Below are 24,161 nucleotides of genomic sequence, written 5' to 3'. Positions count from 1 at the left end.
GTATCATGATTTATCTAAGTTCTAGTTTTACTTGAGTTTGATTTGAATTTTAATTCTTAAGTTGAGCTCATATCATAATGAAATTAAATAGTTCATGATGAAATTAAATAGTTCACGAACAGTTTGAGTTCGATTCGAAAATGACTCGTTTAAAAGTTACACGAGCTTAATTTTAACTCGGTACGAAAATGACATATATATATATATATATATACACACACGCACACAGTCTCTAAATAAGTATGTTCGCGAGCTCACAAATCAAATATTGCTAAGCTCGAGCTCAACTCAATAATATTTTCAAGCTCAAAATCAGGTTCGAGCTCGACACGTTAACTTTATCGAACAACCTCGAACGAACTTTTTTTTTTGAATAAAGATCCTAATAGCTCACAAACAGTTTGACTAGTTTACACTCTTAGGCCCTAGAGCCCCTATTATATTTGAAGGCATCAAATTTTATATATATAACAGTGATTTGATGTCCAGCTCTCATTTGTGACTCATATATATCTAGGCGCCCCATATATCAAGTCGGACACCATATCAAACCCTATGTATATTATATTTATTAAATAAAATATGATTATTATTTTAGAAATGGACACCATATCAAACCCTATGTATATTATATTTATTAAATAAAATATGATTATTATTTTAGAAATATACGAGTTTAGACCGTAATTATTTAAAATTATGGTTAAAATTAAGATTTATTTTGATTGCTAATTTTTACTTGCTACTATCAAATTAGATTTGATTAATAAATTTTAATTTTCAGATTTAACTACTAATTTTTAATTTTTTATACATTTAAATTTGATTAGTTTTATGTTTAACTGTTAGATTTGATTAACAATTTTTTTATTTCTTATTAAAATTTCATCTATAATTTTTAATTTTTTATTAATACAAATTATTTTATTTATCAAAATTTAATTTAGTTAATTAATTAAGATTATTTAATAATTACACTTATTAGTTAATTGGTATATTTTTATAAAAACTTTAAAAGTCAAAAGTACTATTTTTCTTCCTAATTTTTTTCTTTCTTTTTTTCTTCTCATTCAATATCACTCTTTTTTTTAAAATCATTATAATTCATCATTGATATTTACCAACTAAATATTTTTAACTAAAGATATTTAATAAATAATTTATTAAAATTAAAATTTATAAAAAAAAAAATAGTTATGCACGAAACCCATGTTAATATGGGATCTAGATGAAAGTCTATTGTATGCAATTATTATATTCGCTACTTGAACCTATTATCTCTAGATCATTGATAAATACTCATATGTTGTACTATAGGGTATCAAACTCAATTTTAGTACCAAACTCCTCTATACTGATGTAATATAAAGATGACTCGAGTTATCTACTAACAAATGCAACGGTAGAATAATAATATCATAGGATTGTGTTATTTGATGTTTTAAATAGAAGTTTGAATTCTTGGAAACTAAATCTAATAATTGAAAACATAGCAAGTAAGGAAACCAATTCCACTAAATGAAAGACAAGTGTAATGAAAACCTAATCTAACATAAATTAATTGCATTTTAATAAAGAACAAGCATTATGGAAAGATAAAGTATGCAACTAATTAAGCATGGAAAGAATTTAAACTAAACAAAATGCAAAACTAAAGAAAGAGGAATTTAGTTGAACACTCGGGGCATGAATCAAATGGACAAAAGTGTGTAATTTAAATATGGAAGAATAATTCAATACAAGCATTAAACATTCAACCCATAGCAACTCAACACATGCAAAGAAATAACCAAACATTAAGAAATCAAACTCAACGCATAAAGGAATTGTCCCAAGCGCAGACACCAAAAGCTTCTCTGAATTCTAATTTTTGTTTCGGCATGTAAATATATGGAAAGAAATGCCAAATCTTTATTTTTTTTTCATGTCACAAATACATGACATGTTGGCCTCTACCTTTTTGTCATTCAAATGGATGCTCCTTGTTTTTTCCATTTTTCTTCTTATGCAATTTCTTAAAAGATAATAAATATCCGAAAACCCAATTTCAAGGTTTGTTAATGGTTATAATGAGTTGGGAATTAGAGCATGGTTTGCCCTCTTTAAACTGTTTGGGATGAATTGTGTAGTCAATGAAAGAGGCAGAAGCTCAGCCCTGAGAGATGTTCAACCCTTGAGAAGAAATCGATCCAACAATAGTTGCAAAGATGTTCATTGAAAGCACCCGACGAGGAAGAAGATAGCAGCGAAGAACCCTCTTCGTTTGAATCATCCGATCAAATCTAATCAGATGGTCCAAACCGTGAATCATCAGATTATGATAACTATGAAACTAACCATATTTATCTCAACTATTTGAACTCAACTAAATTTGCTTTTTTATTTATTTTCTCAATAGACCCATGCTAACTCAATCCTTTTGCTTAATGCCAAGCATCTGAGATAGAGGTTGAGCTTTTTGTCATCCTTCTCTTCCTACCATAGCCTATCCTCTTAATGATGGTCATGAATTTGATACGATAGAATCCGGCATCAGGGAGGAGTACAGCATTCAACCTTGATATGCACCTGAAGGATATGTATTTTACACTATCCATGGATGCTCGAGCAGCTTGTTAAGAGGAAGTCGTTGCAATGAATCTTTGACAAGCATCTACACAAGATCATAAGGTCGTGCTGAGAAATCAAGACCGAATATATAATCAGGTGCTCTTACTGAAAATTACAAGGGTCTCATCAATCACACCTGGCTGATAAGGTCCTTCGCGCTAGGGGAAATAGTTGGCTTTGAGGGAAACTTGAGATCAACTTTCACAATCCTGCATCAAGTTAAACAAGCAATCATTAATGTGAAAATTTCAAGAGAAATTTGGTCATTTCAATAAGGTTGCGCTAAGTGATCCCTTAGTTGCTCTAAGTGCACTAGGGGAAATAGAATCCTTTTTATGCACTAATCTAGTTGCATTTCCAGAAAAATTTGTTAATGCAATCATGCCCTAGGTATGTATTCAATCGTATTATTTTAATGTGTCAAAGGGTTCAAGTTACTTTTGTTCAAATGACTTGTGTGCATGAAACTTGTAGGAGCTTTATTGGTTCGATAGCTAATGATCCATTAAAGTTTGATGGATGGAATGAGGCATCCGAGGGGTCACGGGATGATGAGCATTGAGGTAGCAATATTAACTACAATCAGAAGGGCAAACTATGCGGGTGAAGCATAAACAATTACATCCAAAAAACAAATAATTTAGCAGGAGAAGACTTGGTAAAGTCAGATGGTAAGGTCTTAAGTGAGTTGTAGAGGGAAGTGATTTGTACTTTGGGTTCAGGAAGATTCTAACTTAGGCACAATCCGTACTACTTGAATTTGAAAAAGAAGACAAGAAGATCTTATCTAAAGGAGTTAACTAATGTGGCTTTAAGTTGACTAGGTTGGATTTGAGTTGACTGGAGGTTTTAGTGTGTAACAGAGCCACAATCCTTGGGCTAATGTGGCTTTCTATTTGTTTTGTTTTATTCGGTAAGGTCAGCAAAATAAAACATAATCTAATATTATTTGATCCAATTCTAAATAATATAATAAAAACTTATTTATTTAAAAATTTTAATGTAACTAAATTTAACATTTACTTTATTTCAACTCTAATATTTTTCCAACTAAATCAATTTGATATTTGATTAATTTTTTTAAAAAAAATAAATTATTATTATTATTAGATTGTTGATATATTTAATAAATAAATAGAATTGATTTATAAAACAAGAAAATCATTTCAAAATTATATATATATATATATATATATATATATATATATATATATATATATATATATATAATGGGCTAATTAGAGATAATATATGTGGGAACATAAAGTATTTAGATGATAACATAAGTAAAACAGAGTAAATGTCACAAATATTGGATGGAAATCATTTACAACTATTACATCATAATTTTAGAGAGAAATCCAAGATTATGAATGCCCAAAAATATATCAAAATTTAAGTATCAACAACCTAATTCAAATATCTAATCATTTTGAATGGATCTCAGAGAACTATTTCGCCACATAATTTTTCTTAAATGTCTTTGGCAATGCAAAGAAATTGTCAACCTTGTATTCATTCTTAATAATATACTCCCCAACATCTATAATTTCTTGTTCAAAGAATTTAGAAAGTTCTATTAACTCATCATATATCTTTATTTTTCTATCATTAATGTCGGTTTGTTTCTTGAAGTAGGTGGAAATCTCCTTCCTCATTAACCTCAGTAACATAATTGTGAATCTCTCCCATCAAGTCACCTATAATATCATTAGACTTCCCTTTTCTCTTTCTAGTTATTGACTTCTTTTTTGTTGGACAAACTGATGAATCTAGAGTCTCAAATTTCCTTATTACTTAGTTGACATCATCATATTCTTCATCTTTGTGACCTTCAGCATGTTCATTTTTTTAACACTTGTAGTCTCTTCATCACATAAATTTATCTCTTCTACTGCATCAACTAAGGTTTTTGCTTTTTCACACTCAAACATGTCAGCCTCTTCATCGCATAAATTTATCTCTTTTACTGCATTATCTGAGATTTTTGCATTAGCTCCTGTGACACGATCTTTCCCCCCACGGATATCAAGTCATCAAAAGGGGGAAACTCTTTATTCCTTAAACCAATAGCAGTTGGATGACTCTAATTAAAAATATATCATTAGCAAAAATACCCACAATCATCAAATAAATGAAAAAACATAAAAATATAAAAAGTTACCTTAACTCAATTATCAAGGGCATCCTTTGTTGTAATGAAACACTTCTCACCATCATTCCACCCTAATCCAGTGCTATGATTCAACATCTCATTTTTAGCATGAAACTGCCTCTTCAATAACTTGTATCTTGACTCGATATGAGGGGTAGCATTCAAATTGTTTAATGGCAATTTAACAGCCATGAGTTTCTCCAAATGCAGTAAGTGCCCAATTCGAAAATCATTCTCTCTTCCAAGTCAAATCTTTGTTCAACTCAACAAGGCAAACAACTAATGCAGCATCCTCTTGTTTTGTCCACAAGTGTTTAGTACTTTGAGTTTTTCTTTTGAACTTCATTGGCATTGAACTTTCTACTTGTTCAGCTAGGGTTAATAGAACTAGCTGTAAAGTTACATCCTTCACCGTTGCTACTACTTTTAGCATCTTTTAACTCTTTCCATTGAAAACTGAAATTAAACCATCCAAATAACACATTATTCTTGCATAAAACTTAATCAAATTGTTCAAATGAATAATATACAAAATGAGATACGATCAAATGTCGAGTCAAGTCAAAAACAAATTAAGTAATCTAGGCAAAAGTCATCTAAGAACATAGTTAAGACGCCTAAATTAGACAGAAAACTAAAACTCAATGAATTTGAGAAACTATTGATACTAGGAAGTACAAAGGAAAAAAAGAAAATTGCATCACTAATCTTTGAGTCCTGTTAGTTCAGCATAATCATAAAGATAAAGAAGAATAAAAAGGCTAACAAATGCAGATTAGACAAATGAAGCACGAGCAAAGAAAATGTCATCTTTCAAATTGTCATGCTGCTGTCAATCTTTCATCCAGCTGGGTGACATTTTAAAAATGAATCCTTAAGTCTTCTATGTTCAACTTACAAGTTGCAAGATTTAGCATTATCCCTGAACCAAGAGATACTTGGTAGGAAAATATCAAAGTAATAACATGGGCATCAATGGATACATCATTATTTTAGAGTATGAAGTAAACTAGCAAGAACTAAACAGAACTTAACTAAATCAAAACTACATCACACCGAGTCAAAGAAATTACATAAAATGCATTCATTGTCATACTCAATAGCTTTGCTGTAAGTACAAAAGGGCAAAAGGGCAAAAGGGCAAAAGGGCAACAGTGCAATGCTAAAGCAAACAAGCCAGATCTAGGAATACAATAAATATAGAGAACAAAGAAATTCATCCGAGATATCCAAGGAAGAAAACAAAGAGAAATGCTCAGCTTAAAAACACGGTCTTTCATGGGGAAAAAAAACACCAGTGAAGAATGCCAAAGTCTTTCTGTTAATCAAATAAATACCAAAATCTTCCACGACGACCAACCAGGCAGAAACGGATCTGTGCTAGATAAACAAAATCCTAAAATCTTACTGTTAATCAAATAAATACTTGTGAAGAATGTTGCTAGGGTTATTCGCGATCGCGAGTCGGGAAAGTTGCGCCTTTGCGAGTGGGACACCTTCGTGAGTGGGACGCCACTAGGATTCTTAGCAAAGTAGGGATGCCTTCACGAGTGGAACACCACTAGGGTTCTTTGAGAAGTAGGGACGCCTTCGAACGTCGGAGTAAGGTTTCACGAGTTGGGTTCTGCAATTGTGACTACGTGAGTCGGCAGAGTTAAGAACAAGTAGGGGCGGATTGTCATTTGATAAATTGTTAGAGTATTTTTGTCCCAAAGGATAAATATCGGAGGATAATTTTAAAAAGAAAATTTCACTAACCCCAGAATCAAGAAAAACCTCACTTTTCCAAGGTTTTCCCATTGGGGGTTGCATGCCTCATTTCCTAACGTGTCAAGCATGCATCATGACTCAAGAATCGTTTATTACCTAAACCAAACAAGATTGTTGTTGAAAACCTTGAATAGATAAGTAAAGTTATCAACAACCACATTGAACCAAATGCACCCTTGAAGTTTATCCATGCCCCCTTGGAGGGCTTTCAATTGTAAAAACAATCTTTTGCAATGTTTGAAATTGTCCTCTAAAATTTTACTAATAAAATTTTATATAAAAATATATTTTAAAAAAATTAATATTTATTTTTTAGAAAATATTAAAATCTTAATTATTTTTTCTACCTAGAGCCTCAAGAATTATTAAGACTGGCCCTGAATTTACCTTTCATAAACAAAATATAAAAAAAAAACTTGAGTACATTAAGTGTTAAATAAAGAGATGCTATGTTTGGATGGGGTGAAGAAAAGTTCATTAACGGAAGTGAAGGGGGGAAAGGAAGGGAAAGGGAGGGGAAGCACATCATAGGATCCAAGTTATCCAATACTATACATGCACTATGTTTGGATGGGATGAACGAAAGTTCATTAGCGGAAGGGAAGGGGAGAAAGGAAGGGAAAGGGAGGGGAAGCACATCGTAGGATCCAAGTTATCCAATACTATACATAGCCAAATTCTTAAAACAAAGTTGAATCAAGAGTCAATTTAACTTGCCTTTGGCTCAGAAACAACTACTAAGACAATATTCAGTAAAAAGTAGAAAGTAAAAAGTAAAAAGTAAAAAAGTAAAAAAAGAGCATTTGAGAACAAGTTAAAACTAGTTAAATCTGTCGGGCTTACATGTGTTCAGAATTCCTTTTGCATCGATGATAGATGATTATTTGTTCCGAGTAGCCAATATCTCCACAAATAACACACACTTGTCTGCAAGAGCAAGAGAATGCTATCATCTTTTACTTCAACAAATGATGCATAGGAATCAGAGAAATAGAGATAGTTGAAATTCAAAACAGATAAACTCGGAACAAGAGATAAAGGGTTCCGGTTTCGCGACGTAGAATGCAAGTGGCTTCGAGTTCATTCGGCAATTTTATAAACTCAAAAAATAGTTACATTTGGAACAAAAAAGACCAAGACCCTGCATACCATAAACGAATAAAAATGATAAAGAAGGTGCCCTCACAGTTCCCATTCTCCCCAGAGAAGGAAGCAAATATGAGAGGTGTGAGCTAGGGTGACCAAGACAAATGACCAATGAATCCACCGACACACAAGAGAAACAGCCTGACTCATGAATTCTCCTTCTCTCTTTCTCTTTACAACAGCGCGCACTGCGTGAGGAGCGACGGTGCAAAGATGATGAGTTAATTTGGGAATTAATATTTTGAAATAGGGATAAAAATAGATTGCTAGTTATAATTTAATAGCTTTCAGTATTACTAATGATATAGGGAAATTACATGCCTTGCATAAAGTCCAATATGGATAGAATCCATATATGTCACAAATACACGACATGTTGGCCTCTGCTTTTTTTTTTTGTCATTCAAATGGATGCTCCTTGTCTTTTCAATTTTTTTTATGCAATTTCTTAAAAGATAATAAATATCCGAAAATCCAATCTGAATGTTTGTTAATGGTTATAATGAGTTGGGAATTAGAGCATGGGAATTAGATACACTGTTACACAAGTTTAAAATTTCATTTCTGAATGTGGATTTTGACCCATGGTAATATCATGTTTAGTTCCTACTGAGGCATGGTGTTCATATTATCAATGAGGATGATGAAGGGGTCTTAGCTTGATGTGAAATAAAAAAGGAGGCAAACGGAAGGAGGATTAGGAGTATGGTATGTCCATTATATTGTTGTGCTTACCTTTTTGAAATACATTCTTAGTAACAGCTGGAGATCACAAAACTGCAGTTGACAGGCACTGAAATCCCTGGCTTGCAGGCGGTCGTAGCTTGTGAAATTGTCGACAAACAGTTACCAAAGAAGCAATTGTTTCATTGATCACCTAAAGCCCATGGAAGCAACACTGAAATCAAGCAACCAGAAAAGTTGCTTCTCTATCTATCCAGTGTTTGCTTATGAAAAATGGTGCGGAAGCTTATATAGATTGTAAAAACTGAAGGGAATGGTAAAGCTAGCTATCATGCAGAATTCTGTTGCCTCTGATGTTGATTGTCATTTGAAGAAAGATGATGGAATGAATTTCCAAGAGGCACCTAAAAATGGAAGTATATAAAGATGACATGATTAACATGCATTATTTGTTAATTATAGTTTAATTGGGATCACTCACTGAATTCCAATTTTTGTTTCAGAATGGAAATATATATTATGGGAAGAAATGATCAAACCTAATTTATTTATATGCTAAATTTAAGGTTGGTGAACTAAAAATAAAATTGCATGAAGAACAGAAGATATATTTTACTTACAAATCTTTCCAATACCTCCCATGCCAAAAGGGAAAGGACCAGAATGTTTTTTTTTTCTTCTTCTTCTTCTTTTTCTTCTTCCTCCTGAAGTTCCATTGGTAAGCCAAATCATGATTCGCTTATCCTCATTTCTTCGGCTAAGCTGGAACATCTCACTCCACAAGAAAATTTGATACCTGTCAAAAATTAACCATTCTATGTTTAGCTTCCAGTTTCCAACATCCGTGTCGCAGATCGCATCATACGAGTCAAATAGAAAGAGACACGACAAATACCACGGTTTCTTTTGGATTGTCGCTAAGATTTATGTCGATCTGCTCCGGCCTACTCCAGCTGAAGGCGACGGAAGAACGAAGGGTTTTGAGAGCGGGGCGGAGCTGTGAAATAGTGAGGCGGAATTCACAATCGGATCCCTAGCAAACTTCGGGCTACCGGATTACAACCAACATAATCCTAATCCAATATGAATCCAAAACAGACACTCACTCCCCCTCGAGGCACCTTCGACGAGGTTTGGACGCCGCCTCTGGAGCTTCCTCCTCCTCCCGCCGCTTCCTCGCCCTCGGTGGTGGCCTAGCCGGCCGTGAATTCCGTGGGTCAGGTCAGGAAGAGAGATCTTAGGCTCCTTTGCCCGAACTATTTGGCCGGATAAGAAGGCGGTGGAGGCGGAGGAGGTGGTGGCTGGGCCGAGGAAACGTGCGAGGTCAGGCGGCGCCTCTTCCAGGGTTGTGAGCACGACTCCCGCTCCATCGTAGCGAAGGTCTTCTCGTGAGTGACTACGCTCGGTCAAGCGGCGGTGACACTAATCGATCTGAACGATTTGGATCCCTCAAACACAAATGGCATTTAGTTTTATCAATGATAAATTTATATTTTTAATAAAACGCTAATAAATCACTAAATACATATTTTTAAAAATTATAAGTTTTCAAACTATGCCCTCCTCTTCTTCTCTACACTGTGTTTTCAACCCATGGCTTCATCTTCTTCTCTATGCTGTGTCACTTAATTTTTGAAAAGAGAATTTAAATTTTCTATAATTGACCAAAAGAGCGCCTAAAATTAGGGCATTTTTGAAAAGCTTACCTAATTTTTAAATATTTGGACTGTTTATTTTTTATTTTGGCCCTTTTACCCATCATTATATTACTGGATTTCAAATAACACATTAGTGTTACATTTCAAAATTTAATATTTAATGGTGCTTATTTTCAAACATCAACATTATTATAGTGTTGATTTTTATTTTTAAAAATCAACATCACTTTAGTATAATATAAACCCTAAAATTAATATTACTATGATACTGAATTTTTAAATGTGACATTATGGTGGTATTGTTGTTTGAAACTCAGTATCGTAGTAATGTTATTCTTTAAATGCAACATTACCGTAGTAATTAATGGGAGAGATAAAATGAAAAATAATTGTGTCATTTGAAAAATCTAAAAGTTAGATGTGACTTTTTAGAATTCCAAATTTTAAGCACACCTTAATTTTTAATAGAAATGAATATTTTAAAGATTTATTTTAATAGAAATTAGGCCATAATTCAAAACAATTGTGGGCCGTCCAATCTGGCCGGCCCATTAAAGGGTACCTCGGATCCGGGTTACAGGATTCTGGCATTTGAATTTGGATCCGCGTAATTTAATAAATGCGTTGATAAAAGGAATTGTTTCGGTTTCCTGTGATCGGATACCTAAATAGATCGACCGCCTCCCCGTCCAGATTTCGCCGGGCGCCTCTGCTGCCGCCGCTTCGACGACAACAGTTCTCACCGGGAGAATCTTCCCGGATCTCTTTCTTGTACCTCAATCGTAAGTTTTATCTTCCGATGAAGATCTTGTCGTTGTTGTATTTGCTGTGAGCGTTTTTCCAGATCTTAGTTTTGGATGCGAGGTAATGACTCCGATTTTGCTCAGATTTGGATGAATATGATCGCTACATTTTAGATCTGGTTTTGTGTTTTGTAGATCATGTAAATGATGGAAAGAGTCGGAATCTGTTGGATCTTGTACGAGATGTAGTTTGCGTGATGTGGTCTTGCTAGTTTCTTTGTTCGATTGAATTATGTTTGGCTCTTTTATCTTATGAAACTATTTCGGATCTGTTATTTTTTTTTCTGGATCTTGTATTTCTTCTCCTTTGTAGAATTATATGCTGCAGTATTCAGACTGAACTTAAGGCTTAATCTACCGTGTAAAGCACTAGAACTTATTTCCCCCGCCATTATCTTGTATGATCTGTGTTTCTTCTTTTCTTCAAGCCTGTTTTTCAATCGGGTTATGCTTATTTTTGGAAAAACAAAATGGTCAAATATGATGCCAATCGATAAGGTAGTTCTTTTACCTTGCCAATCTTGATTAAAAAATATCATGTTATTGCATCATGTCCTTGCAGTTAGATGTTCAAATTTGAATCATGATTTATATTTTCTTTACTCCAGTTGCTTCTAACTATTTGTAGATTTGCAATATTGTTTTCTTTTTTATATTCTTTTGGCAAAAGATAAAATTAGATAATTCAACGCCGGGTAGTTGGTGTAGTATTATATTGATTCATCTAATTGGATTGCATCCCTTTCAAATTTAATTTGCCTTCATGATTTAAATGCAATATTGTTACCCTGCATGACTTCTAACTCATTGAGCATGCAGTTTTGCAATAAGTATTCAAGGATTGGAGCAATGCCTGCACAGAAGATAGAGACTGGTCACCAGGATGTTGTCCATGATGTGCAGATGGACTACTACGGCAAGCGTTTGGCAACAGCATCTTCCGATGCTACCATCAAAATTATCGGTGTGAGTGGCTCTTCTCATCAGCACCTTGCAACCCTGAGTGGTCACCAAGGACCAGTATGGCAGGTGGCATGGGCCCATCCAAAATTTGGTTCATTGATTGCATCTTGTGGCTATGACGGCCAAGTGATCATCTGGAAGGAAGGCAGCAAACCTGATGAGTGGATTCAGGCGCATGTATTCACAGAGCACAAGAGCTCTGTCAACTCCATTGCGTGGGCTCCTCACGAGCTTGGCCTCTGCTTGGCTTCTGGTTCCTCAGATGGGAACATCTCAGTCTTCACTGCACGAACTGATGGTGGCTGGGACACCACAAGGATTGATCAGGCGCACCCAGTGGGTGTCACTTCTGTGACATGGGCTCCAGCCTTGGCCCCAGGTGCTCTCGTTGGTTCTGGGCAGCTTGATCCTGTACAGAAACTTGCGTCTGGTGGCTGCGACAACACTGTCAAAGTGTGGAAACTCTACAATGGTAATTGGAAGATGGACTGTTTTCCCGCTCTCCATATGCATTCTGACTGGGTGAGAGATGTGGCTTGGGCACCAAACTTAGGACTTCCGAAATCCACTATTGCAAGCGCATCCCAGGATGGCACGGTTGTCATATGGACAGTGGGCAAGGAAGGCGATCAATGGGAAGGAAAAGTTTTGCATGACTTTCAGACTCCTGTATGGAGAGTATCATGGTCGCTCACAGGAAACATATTAGCTGTAGCCGATGGTAACAATAATGTCTCATTGTGGAAGGAAGCCGTCGATGGGCAATGGCAGCAGGTGACTACCGTCGAACCATAATGCTTCCATCACTCCTTACTCCTGCCTGGATTTCCTTATCATGTGGCTCTACAGTTTGCGATAAAAATAGTTGCTAGTTTTTCGGATTCATGTTGTCTGTTGAAAGCTACTGACCCTAAGCAGTTTCTTCAATATGAAAGTCTTCTTCTGTATTGTAGCTGTGACTGTGATTTCATATCCTTTGCCTACAGTTTGCTTATTCGGAATATTTTTTTTTAACCAATTATATTATCAGACAACTTATTGGTATTCTGTCTTTTATCTAGCTATCTTTGTTTCATTTTCCTTGGAGTTGCATTTCAATTCTTTAATGATTTGTCTTGGAAGTCCATATATCTCAAAGAAGTTATTTTTTGTTCGTAGGGCCATTATATTTGTTGTTTGGTCTGATGCAATCGTTTTATTGCTTGATGACGATGACAATTACATGAAGAATTGTGTAACCTTTGACATTGTATGACAGATGGAGTAAACATTGTAGTTTCAATTGAAAGGGGAGATAAATCGAATTATTTTGTTTTCTCTTCTTTTTAAGTTTTGGTTGAAAGCTTTAATTTATCTACTTGTGTTTTAATTAGATATTAATGCTAGTTATGATCTTTTAACTATGTGTGAGTAATCGGTTTAGATTGAATTGAACAAATTTTGATTATATTAATTTTTTTAAATTTTTTTTGTCATTAAATTGAACTGATATAACTTTACCACTAGTATAATAAAATCGGATTAATTCAGTTTAATCAATTTTTGAACTCATCCTTTATAAATTTCTTTTTTTAAAAAAAAAATATTATTAAATAGATTTGAGCTCTTCGACGTCTTACAATATGTACGAGTTTAAAAAGGATTAAAGAATATATCAGTTACAGTATACGAGTTTAAACAAATTTGGTAATAATTCTTACAAGATTTTAAATCCAGGGGGGGTTCGTTAAAGTTCAGGCATGTTGTTGCAGTTGGCAGATTGATCCAATTTCAAAAGAACACCATCGTCTAGAAATTACAAGATCGATTGCAACTTAAGATCTGTATGATTTCGTTAAAATTTAGATAAAAACAGATCAAGAAAACAGAATCTCAACGCCAATCGCTTGGGCTATACCTTCCTTTATCGCCTGACTATTATTAATTTACGAACATAAAAAAGGAAAAAAAACACTTGTGCACTGGAGAAAATTTTTATTTTCATCTCTTGATTCCAATTAAGATGCTCGAGATAAATAAGTACTACAGAGAAATGTTTATGAGGTGCCCCCTAATGCCAACTCGAGTTCCATAAATAACGGGAAAAAAAATGTCAGGCAATCCAAAATCGTAGGTCGTCCAAAATACAGAGATCTTCAAATGATGCAGCAAATGAACGGAGCATCTTCTCGCGTCTTGCGTGTTCTTCAACTTGAGTTATCACATCAACAAGGCGAGGCCACTTCTACTTGTTGTAGAGGTAGACAACGGTGAATATGAAAAATGCAGCCATCTGCCAGAAAAGAGAGAAGATTTATAGATCCAAATTAAATTTCCATTAAGTAGACGATCGATACTTGTGATATCGAATAAAATTAATTAACATTATGAAATCCGATAGGCTTGGAGATTGAAAATTTAAGCAGGATTTGCAAATGAGAAACCAAAATAAATGGTGCTACAAATAAAATTAAAATTCTTTTGTGATAAGAAATGGTTTAAAAAAAGATGCAACATATGCCGGGAAAGCACACTAGCTTGGGATAAATATGCATGCCGTGCAAGCTTTACGCAAGGACAAGTGAAAAGAGTTGTGCATCTGTAATTCAATGTTCAAGATGTTTGATTTTGCAGTACGCTTTTGATTTACAAGCAAGCACAATTGTTGAACCTTACTGGGGGGGAAAGGTAAGGAAACTCACAGTTGAAAAAGATGCTCCATAATATGGGAAGGCAGTGGTAATGAATCTCTCGTACTCGTTGTGGCGGAAAGGTCGAACTGGTATCTGCAAAACAGTTGAATTTCATTAGATCAAAATAATAACACCATTCTAGATTTTTGGAGGTCCAGACTGGGTGATGATTGATTATGGAACAGATTCAAACAGGATATCAACACTAGAATTTCCTGGATTGGCAGCAAGTAGATATTTTTTAGAACAGAACATTGCCTTAAAGCAGGTGCACATTAAACGATAAGCACCTAGACAATGTCAGACCTAAATTACTTTGCCTTGATTACAAATTTTTAGAAATAAGTGGCAAAAAATGGCAAAATGAAAAAGTTGGCATCTGCTTAATAGCAAAGAAACTCAATGAAACTTTCATAGGAATTTTCTAGAAATTTGTGTTTCACAATCTTTCGTAATTAGGAGACAACATGAATGCTTGGTTTAGCATCAGTGAAGAGTTAAGTGCGATTGTAATATCCAATCACATTATCAAATTGTTGTTATGGAAGTCAATCCAGTGATTGGCAGAATATGAAAAAAAAAAAAAGCCTATGTAGAACATTCGCCTCTTACCATTACAGCCAAATTATAAACCAAAAAGAAGGAAAAGTGATACCAATTATAGAGATATGCTATACCTGTTTTGAAAGTGACAAGCTTGTGTATCCCAGTCTCTCGTACTCCACCTTAAATTGAAAAACGCCATAGACATCAGGAACCTTAAATGAGGTTGAATACAGGCCCTGCAATTACCAAAAAAAAAAAATAATTGAAAATGTAACAGCTTGTTTGGTCATCGTTCATGAAGACAAGCGAGAAGAATTTTAACATAAATATACCTTCTTGTCGGTGGATAAGGTTTTTAGTACATAAGGGCTCATCATGTAAAACTGAACTTGAACATCATCTACAACATATGGTTTCCAGCTTGATCCAGACCACTCATAGATTTCAACGGAATATTCCTTCACCAAAAAATTCATTGAGAGAAATACTTGAGCCATACGCTCTCCTTCCTGCTAATTGTGCATATAACAATAGCATTTATGGATAAGAAACAATTACCAAATCATCATTGATCCTGTAGATAGATGGCTCATTTGTTTCTCCAACTTTGTGATGACGCACATTAATAGCCTATGAAAATATTTTCTAATAAAAGTAAGGACCCTCAACAATAAATGATGTCATTACGAGGAGTAAGATAGCTGATATAGATGTTCAACTGCCAGGACGTTTAGCAAAAATTAAAGGAAAAATGTGTTAACTGAAAATTCAGGTAAGATGCTAAATTCTTTACCTTGAGATGGCCTCTTTCATGGAAGACCCATTTGCTAATCTCTGTGAGAAACTGCTGGTTACCAGATTTTTCATTCCTGTATCGAAAATGCAAATCCTTACTCAACAATTCCATCACTTGGATTTTAAAGAAAGCTCCTTTCAGGAATTCTCAAACATTCTAAAGAGTATTGATTTAACATCAATGATACTATGTAGAAAACCTGTAGAATTATGTTGTGTAATAGGACATTTAACAACATATAACAATAAGGCTGTTTCATTATTGCCAAAATTTCAATTAAGGGCAGTTAATTGTACAATTGAAACTAAAAAGAATGTATGCTAAACTCAAAAGGGTGCTCCCTGGAAAAATATGGGCAAAACCAATAGGTTCTCATTCCTAGAATTTGACACCAGCTGCTAAATTATTTTCAGAACATCAATTTTGATTTGCAATTAACAAGTTCTTTGGGCACGAAAAATAAACGGTCTAATACAGAAAGATGGTGGCCCTCCCTCAAAACATACTCTTCTCAAGCTCATTGCAATTGACAAGATTACTCGTACCCCTGCAGCAGGTGCATGACTATATAACATGGCTTAGCATGCTAAGACTTTGAATTACCAGCCATTTTAACTGATCATATATGCATAAATTCTGGTGTTGTTCTTGAACATATGCCAATTTCATAATGTTCATCTGACTATGCTGCTTTGAATGAAGATATTCTGACTTGTGTGACAAAGCCACAATCACAACCAGCTATGGTGGATAATACTCGAACAAACTTGCATGATTTGAGTCATTTGAGACTGGTATGACCATAAAGTTTGTCCTTTTGAGCAAGGTCTTATCTTCTTATGTTTGTATCCTGATTGAGCAGATACAACAGAACAAAATAATCTTTTTATACAAAAGAATTAACATGGGAAAAGTTTCAATCTGATGCCTTGATTCTTAAAATGCCAACTAATCTCAAGTTGCACTGGTGTATAGCCAATGGAAAACCTTAACGCTAAAGCAGTTCCAAAGGAGAACAATAGAGGGGATTGAGTTCTAGAAAGAAACAGGTAAAGGAGTTCCTATCGAATGTGAGAACAGGAAGAGAAGAACAAGCAACTGGCCACTAAATTCCTATCTAACAAAAGAATATTCACTATAACAGTAAGATTTGTCCAGCAAAGGGAAGGCACAACTCTGATTTGCATAGAATTAGTTCATATAAAGAGCTTGACAGATAGAAGGAAAACAAGACTTACTTGATGGAGCTCCCAGCCTTCTGCACGCCAGATTTAAGAAAACTGAAGCATAACAAATTAAATGTGTAAGAAAAATATTAAATGAACTAATAAGTAAGAATTTGGACATCATACCGATTGCTGAACATATCTAAAGAACCAGTTATCAAGACACGAGCATTGTTTCTTGCCTGAAGATTAAAAAAAAAAAATCAATACAGCTAAAATTATATGGCTTTCTGACAATAATAAAGGATAAGATGCGAAAAGCACCCTTAATGGCCATCAAAGAAATAATAAATAGGAAGGAAACATTAGAATCTTTAGAAGTGAATAAAGTCAATCTCTATACTAGATAGTAACTTCTGGTAACCAAGTTACCCATCACATGAAACAGATCATCCAAAAGCAGACAAACTAAACTGGTTGTCTCAGATATATTGAACAATCATTCTTGGTACTACATATAATTACTTGAAGATGTAGCTAAATCAATTCTAAACCAAACATGCAGAAAAATGAGTTAAAGTAAGTATTTAGTCAAAAGTGAGTTAGGAAAGTGTTGCACATAAGCTAGAGCAATTCTCTGAACCAACTAGTTAAAGTAAAATAATTTAATTATTTATTTGAAACCAAAAATAAGCGAGAATGTAAAAACAAGGAATTAATAATTACTACTTTCACTCAAAATTAATCGGAAAAAGAGACAACCATCTAAAAGAAATAAATCCACACAAGAACCAGATAAAATCAAAGAAACTAGATGGAAACTAGTCAAGCAAGACCAGTTAACTGATATTAAATTTTAGTAAATTATTTAATATTTGTATTTCATCTTTGATTTATTGTACCGACTCAGATCCCAAGCTAGTTTGATGACCAGTCTGGGTTTAAAATACTAATGACAATTTTTTTTCTCTAATATGATGTGCCGAAACTACAAATAAAAGACAAATGCTTTGGGCGCAAGATTTTATCAATTATCACATACTAAAAATTTTTAATGCTAAAAGTAAAACAAGGTTTTTGTAACTATTTAAACTTTCACGTCTCGCATAGCATACATTAGGAAACTATATGAATATAAATTGCACATTTGTTAGTCTACCTGAAAATTATCATAATAAATAAGTTGGATAAATTTAGCAAAATTAAATATCTAACAAAAAGTTAAGACTTATGCTTGTTTTTGTAAAATATCTCACAAAGAAAGATAAAGCCAACATTTTTCTATATTTGTTGTTATAAATCTTACCTAGACATAGGATCCTAAGATCCCACAAGAATTACAAGTTTGACAGCCTTGCTTTCAAGTAAAAAAATAGAAATATTATCCTTTGGCTTTTACTACTTTCTGAATCCACTTCCTATCTGCTCCTTAAAGTAACAGCGGTTAGTAATTCACAGTCTGCAAAACATATACTGATCCACAAGCACATATTGAAATTTTGATTGCCACTATTGAGCCAAAGCCACCTTCTCAGCCAATATCGAACAAATACAGATGTTGCCAATTGCTATTATGTCCTAGTCACATGCCTTTCATCCATGGTTATTCAAACCATATGGGCCCTGGTACTACAAATCTATGAACATAAATCAGAAAATATTAGGCATAAATTTGAATACACTACCTGCACAATAGACACTAATGATATTGCAGATCCTGTAAGTGATGGAGGACTTGAAAGCTTAGTTGCTGGATTTGCAGAATATGCAGCAGGGGAGGCAGAAAGAACTTTCAATACCTGGATCATAGTATGGGGGTCAGAAATTTCTAAATTGTTGACCATGTAGCCAGAGATAAGACTGAAATATGGCAAAAGAGAGAAATCAACAAAACAATTTGAATGATTACCAAGCTATTAGCAGCATTTAGAGAATGGCCAATCCCGCGGAACAGAACAGGAGCCTGTTCAGAGATTTCAGTCAAGATCAGATAACCATCACTACGTATAATATAGTTGAGCTCTTAAATTGCATTTTTTTTAAGTAGCTAGAAGTACGTACTTCTAATAGTAACATTTTTTCTCCACGAGATCATGGAAGATTATAGTAGAGAAGCATTCATGAGTCTTAAGAATGAAACTTTTTTTTTTCATTTACTACTGGGCTACATGAATGAGACTTGAGGTTTTTAAGCTTCATAATGCAAATAATTTGGATTATACAGAAAATAATAAAGAGTCGTATGATAAAACATAGTTGGCTGAAACATTTAGCAAGGATATAGAGAGAATATATAAAAAAAGATTTCATCTTTGGATGGCATTCAAATTAAGATCATAGGCACAGAATATATGAAACTTAGAAAGTATGCCCAGTGCTATTAAAAACTAGCATGCACAAATTCAGTCAAGAAGTGAAAATTATGGTTCAGCAATTTTCACGTTAATTGAAAAACATAACAGGAAAGAAAGATTCATTTTTACCTCAATTTTCTCATCACCCAGAATCGTAGTAGACTCAATGAAAATATCAGAAGCAATCAGTGTATGATCACCTTCAGTTTCAGAGACTGCATAACTAGTGTGATCAATAACCAAAGCAGCGGGATCCTGAAATGAAACTGAATGATTTAGATATATGTGTTGACAGAAAAATATGAAAACGAGAAAAAGCATATATGAATATATAATATATATATCTTGAATAGCAACTTGCCTCATCAAAATCAACCCCGCACTCAGTTGCGATCTCACGAATCAGGTCAGAAGCAGACGAGTCTGCCGCTAAGATCAAATCATGCCCTGCGTCCACAAAGTCGAGAATTCCTGCCAGGTCCAAAGATCCACCAAAACCTACAAAAAAAGACAAACTTTAAGCAGAACTCACATCTGATGCTAAGATGAATCGAAGGCATTCCATCGATCAAGTCAAATTACAAATCACAACATCATGCAACGTAGTAAAATTAATAAATTCAATAGATCAATGTGTCCGAGGACATCTTACGTTGGACGGAGGGAGAGAAGAGGAGAAGGCCGTCGTAGAGGTACTGGCCGTACCGGCTAAGCGCGAGCGAGGGATCATCGGCGAGCTTGAAGTCGAGATCGTAACCACGGGACTGAAGGGTGGAGAAGTAGAGGGAGTGGGAGGACCGGATCGCGAGATCGTCCACCAAGACGAGGAGACGTCGATCGGTGGGGCGATCGGCGGAGAAAGCGCCGCAGCGGAGAGATAATAGGGAGACGACAGAGAGTAGGAAGAGGGGAATCGCCAAGGTGGGGAAAGGCTTCGCCATTGTCGCAAACCGCTTCTAGGGTTTTGGGGAGGGCGTAGCAGAACGGCGCAGCGGAGAGACGACTCGCTCAAGCTGGTCGTCCCGTTAGAAGGCTGGAGGGCAGAAAAAATAGTATGTCCAATCGCGGACAGGAAACAGATAACTGAGGACGGCTTACGTGTACGGTGATGCACACCAAACACGACGTCAAAAATAAATCAGCTTTTTACCAAACATTAATTTCCGAAATTAATACCCTATTTTTAAAAATTATAAAATCATGTACCATTTTTTTCCATATTATTTTTTTTTACAAATATTAACAGATTCGTGTAAAAATATATATATTACTTTCAATATATTATTGAATTAAATTAATATTTATATTTTTATAATCATAAGAATTAAATAAATATATAGCAAGTTGTTTCGTATCATTTTAATTTTAAAGTCTCTCCATTCATCAATTTCGATCAAAATCAACTAATAAATCTGGAGATCACAGAATGACACAAAATTAGTTCTTATATATTTGTCTAGTTCACTTAATAATATAAATGACATCAATATTAATTTTATTCAATATATTGAGATCAATGATTTTTTTAAATACAAATTAGATTTTTCGGACATATTTATGATAAAAAAATCACTGCACTTAATATATTTAGTCAAATTAATGTTTGAGGACATGAATATAATCATAATAACTGAATAACCTCATAGAAACTAGTTTCACATAATTCCGAATAATTTAGGTCCATCAACTGATTCTATTCGAATGAACCTAAAGAGTTTTGACCAAAATCGGTTGATGAACTTAGAGAGTTTAGAATGACGTAAAATCAAGTCTTATGTGTTCGTCTATTTTTTATGATTATATCAGCGCCCTCAAAAATCAATTTAATCCATTATATTGAAAACAGTAATTTTTTAATACGAATTAGTTTTTCGGACACATTCATGTTAAAAAAATTACTTCTCTCAATAATTAGGTCAAATTGATATTTGAGGATATTTTTACAATCAAGAGAACTTGACATAGGAACTGGTTTTGTATTATTCCAATGTCTCTAGGTCTTTTAACCAACTGAAACCAACTAATAGATTTAGAGATCTCATAATGACATAAAATTAGTTACAATGTATTTATCTAGTTCTCCTAACAATATAAATGATTTAAAATATCAATTTTACCTAATATATTAAAATTAGTGATGTTTTAAATATGAATTAGATTTTTTAAACATATTTATATTAAAAAAAATTCACTATTCTCAATATATTTAATCAAATTAGTATTTAAGGGCATGAATATAATCATAAGAACCAGACGAACTCATAGAACCTAGTTTCATGGCATTCTAAGTACTTTAGGTATATCAACCCATTTTGGTCGAATGAACCTAAAGAGTTTCGACAAAAATTGATTGATAGATCTACATAAAATTACAGCTTATGAGTTCGTCTAGTTCTTATGATTATATCAATGCCCTTTGATCTAATATATTAAGAGTAGTGAATTTTTTTAACACAAATTAGTTTTTTTTTGACACATTCATATTTAAAAAATTACTGCTCTCAATATATTATATCAAATTTATGTTTGAAGATATTTTTACAATCAGAAGAACTAAACGAATACATAAAAATTGGTTTTGTATCATTTCAAGGTCTCTAAATCCATCATTCGATTTCGGACGAAATCGACCATCGGAATGATATGAAATCAGTTCTTATCTGTTTGTCTAATTCTTATGATTATTAAAATATCCTCAAATATCAATTTGATCCAATATATTGAGAGTAATAAATTTTTAACACGAATCGGTTAAAATCGACTAAAAAAATCAATTCGGTAGCTTAAAAATTTGCACTCGACTGGGAATAGAAATAGGGGCAAAAGTGGATATGTGATTTAGTAATTTTGAAACTAGAGTTTATGAACCTAGAGACTTTGGAATGATATAAAACCAATTCATATGTGTTCGTCTAATTCTCTTAATTATCAAATATCTTCAAATATCAATTTGATCTAGTATATCGATGATCCGGCAGTAAGAATGGGGGACCACATTTAATAGAGTCAACGCCACGGGAAGGTTGAAGAGTAAAAGGTCAACCAGAGGATTGATCGAGCGGATAAATATTGGGGCGACCGGCCGAACGGATCCGAGCGGAATCAAAGACAGCCCGACGGGGGAGTCGGGTTTCCGACGCTCATCGTAAACAAGGTCAACGGACCGAGCGGGAAGCCCGCTCAGCCAAGGCTAAAGCAGCAATGGTGAATGAACTGTCTCAGCCGAGCACGCGATGGAGTGATACCTATGCCCGGTCGGAAAAGGGCTCCTATGCTCGGTCGGATCGATGCCTGTCGAGCGGATGGACGCTCGGCTCGGGGAAAAGCAGGCCAGGACAATGGGACAGTGGGGAATACCTTCTGACAGCAGGCCATACGCAGAATCAGAATACGGAAGATCTTTCTGTCCCATCAAGAACGTGCTCGGACTGTAGCAGTATGGGGTCAGGCATGGTAGAGGACACGTGTACACCTCGGTAGGTGTGCATGAGCTTTCCTGGAGCTCTATAAGAGCCCGCAAACTTCAGAAACGCGGGGAAGGGGGGGGGAGCTATCGGTACGCGTTCAAGGCCTTTGGAGCTACTTTTCCCACCATCTGCTTGCCTGACTTGAGCGTCGGAGGGTCGCCGCCGGGAACCGGTCCGCCGGAGCTTCGTACGACTAGCCGGAGGCCCACGTCATCGATTAGGAGAGCGCCACGTGCCCAGCGTCCGTTGAGTCAGCGTTCGGACAGGATCAAATTGGCGCCGTCTGTGGGAACGCTCCTGCATCCGAACGGAAACAATGGACGAGGCTGGACGACAACACACGGTGACGCTTTCGACGGAGGAACTCGACGCTCTGATCGAGATAAGGGTCGCCAAGCTTGTGGAGCAAAAACAGAAAGCAACAGTCGAGCGGCCGGAGAAGCAAGCAACGTCAGCGTCTGGTGGTCGAGCGGAAACACCACCGGCTACCGTTCTATTCCGTCAGGCCCTATTTCGGACGCCTCCTGATGCTGTAGCAGTGAATCGCAATCGGGGATCTTCGTCAGATGAAATACCAATACGGGACAACAGAAAAGGCAAGGCCCTCTGAGCGGACGCTCTCCCGAGCGGGAGCACCGACTGCCACAGTCCCATTTTCCTCAAAAGCAGATACTTCATCTCCCGAATTCAACTTATAGCAAGCCCCTCCTTCTGGAACCTCAAGAGCGGGAGTTTGATGTCAGGCGATGAATCGACCGCATACGAGGAAGTTGGGTGGACGAGCCGCCGAGCGGATGAAGATGGATTGACACTTGGATCCACCATGAAGCGCAAATTATCTCCAGCCTGTCCAGGGCAGGACGAGAGGTGCACCAATAGAATATGTGTTGTATATTCTCCGTTTGGTTATATATTTGAAATGCAGAAGGCAAAATGTTATAATGTGCGCAATTGGAATTATCGGCCGAGCGACCTATCTTCATGGCGTATAAGATCCGAGCCAAGCGCTCTTGGCTCGATGAAGAAGGCCTCGAGCCGTTCGGCTGGAGGTATAGTATCCGAGCCAGGCGCTCGATGACGAAGGCTCGTGGAGCAATGGGAGCAGAAGGCTCAAGTAAAAGGATAAAGCAGCAGGCCGCCTCCACCTCTGGTAGGCCGAGCGGCCATGGAGGACCGACCGGGAAGTTTCGCCATCCTCCTGGCCTTGATAAATTTCGACGAAGTACATTGTATCCACCTCACTCCACGGGTATTCGGGAGTTGAGAAATTGCGATAGATCTTATGCTGATCGGCAGGTTAATTTTTCAGATATAGTTTCTTTCGGGCGTAGAATTCATCGTAATTTTCCGAAAGAAGGCCCGTGCAGTTCG

The 24,161-nt window shown here is 35.5% G+C and overlaps 2 protein-coding genes and 1 long non-coding RNA gene across 4 annotated transcripts; 1 reads left to right on the top strand and 2 right to left on the bottom strand.

Moving 5' to 3' along the window:
- Nucleotides 1-2,315: 2,315 nt before the first annotated feature.
- Nucleotides 2,316-9,790, bottom strand: LOC122042244. 2 transcript variants are annotated; one of them, XR_006129189.1, is made up of 7 exons: nucleotides 9,472-9,790; nucleotides 9,261-9,362; nucleotides 8,986-9,161; nucleotides 7,379-7,462; nucleotides 4,775-5,221; nucleotides 2,747-2,819; nucleotides 2,316-2,653 (listed from the first exon to the last, which is right to left on the bottom strand). It is a non-coding gene; the product is annotated as an uncharacterized LOC122042244 (long non-coding RNA). The 2 variants fall into 2 exon arrangements; XR_006129188.1 differs by having other exon boundaries at nucleotides 9,261-9,787.
- An 878-nt stretch (nucleotides 9,791-10,668) lies between these two features.
- Nucleotides 10,669-12,836, top strand: LOC122042243 (protein transport protein SEC13 homolog B-like). The gene is made up of 2 exons (XM_042602256.1): nucleotides 10,669-10,805; nucleotides 11,646-12,836. Exon 2 carries the CDS (start codon nucleotides 11,676-11,678, stop codon nucleotides 12,582-12,584), a length of 909 nt encoding a protein of 302 aa, XP_042458190.1. The 5' UTR covers nucleotides 10,669-10,805; nucleotides 11,646-11,675; the 3' UTR covers nucleotides 12,585-12,836.
- A 915-nt stretch (nucleotides 12,837-13,751) lies between these two features.
- On the bottom strand, nucleotides 13,752-20,368 carry LOC122042242 (dolichyl-diphosphooligosaccharide--protein glycosyltransferase 48 kDa subunit-like). The gene is made up of 13 exons (XM_042602255.1): nucleotides 19,976-20,368; nucleotides 19,685-19,821; nucleotides 19,453-19,578; nucleotides 18,879-18,932; nucleotides 18,655-18,768; nucleotides 17,156-17,211; nucleotides 17,042-17,083; nucleotides 15,801-15,876; nucleotides 15,566-15,637; nucleotides 15,340-15,465; nucleotides 15,139-15,243; nucleotides 14,471-14,554; nucleotides 13,752-14,061 (listed from the first exon to the last, which is right to left on the bottom strand). The coding sequence occupies exons 1-13, from the start codon at nucleotides 20,262-20,264 to the stop codon at nucleotides 14,014-14,016; spliced, it is 1,329 nt and encodes a 442-aa protein (XP_042458189.1). The 5' UTR covers nucleotides 20,265-20,368; the 3' UTR covers nucleotides 13,752-14,013.
- Nucleotides 20,369-24,161: the final 3,793 nt, after the last annotated feature.

The sequence above is a fragment of the Zingiber officinale genome, chromosome 2A, assembly GCF_018446385.1.
Source record: "Zingiber officinale cultivar Zhangliang chromosome 2A, Zo_v1.1, whole genome shotgun sequence".
Lineage (NCBI taxonomy): Eukaryota > Viridiplantae > Streptophyta > Magnoliopsida > Zingiberales > Zingiberaceae > Zingiber > Zingiber officinale.
The sequence above is the reverse complement of the archived record's forward strand: the minus strand, read 5'-3'. Positions and strand labels throughout refer to the sequence as shown.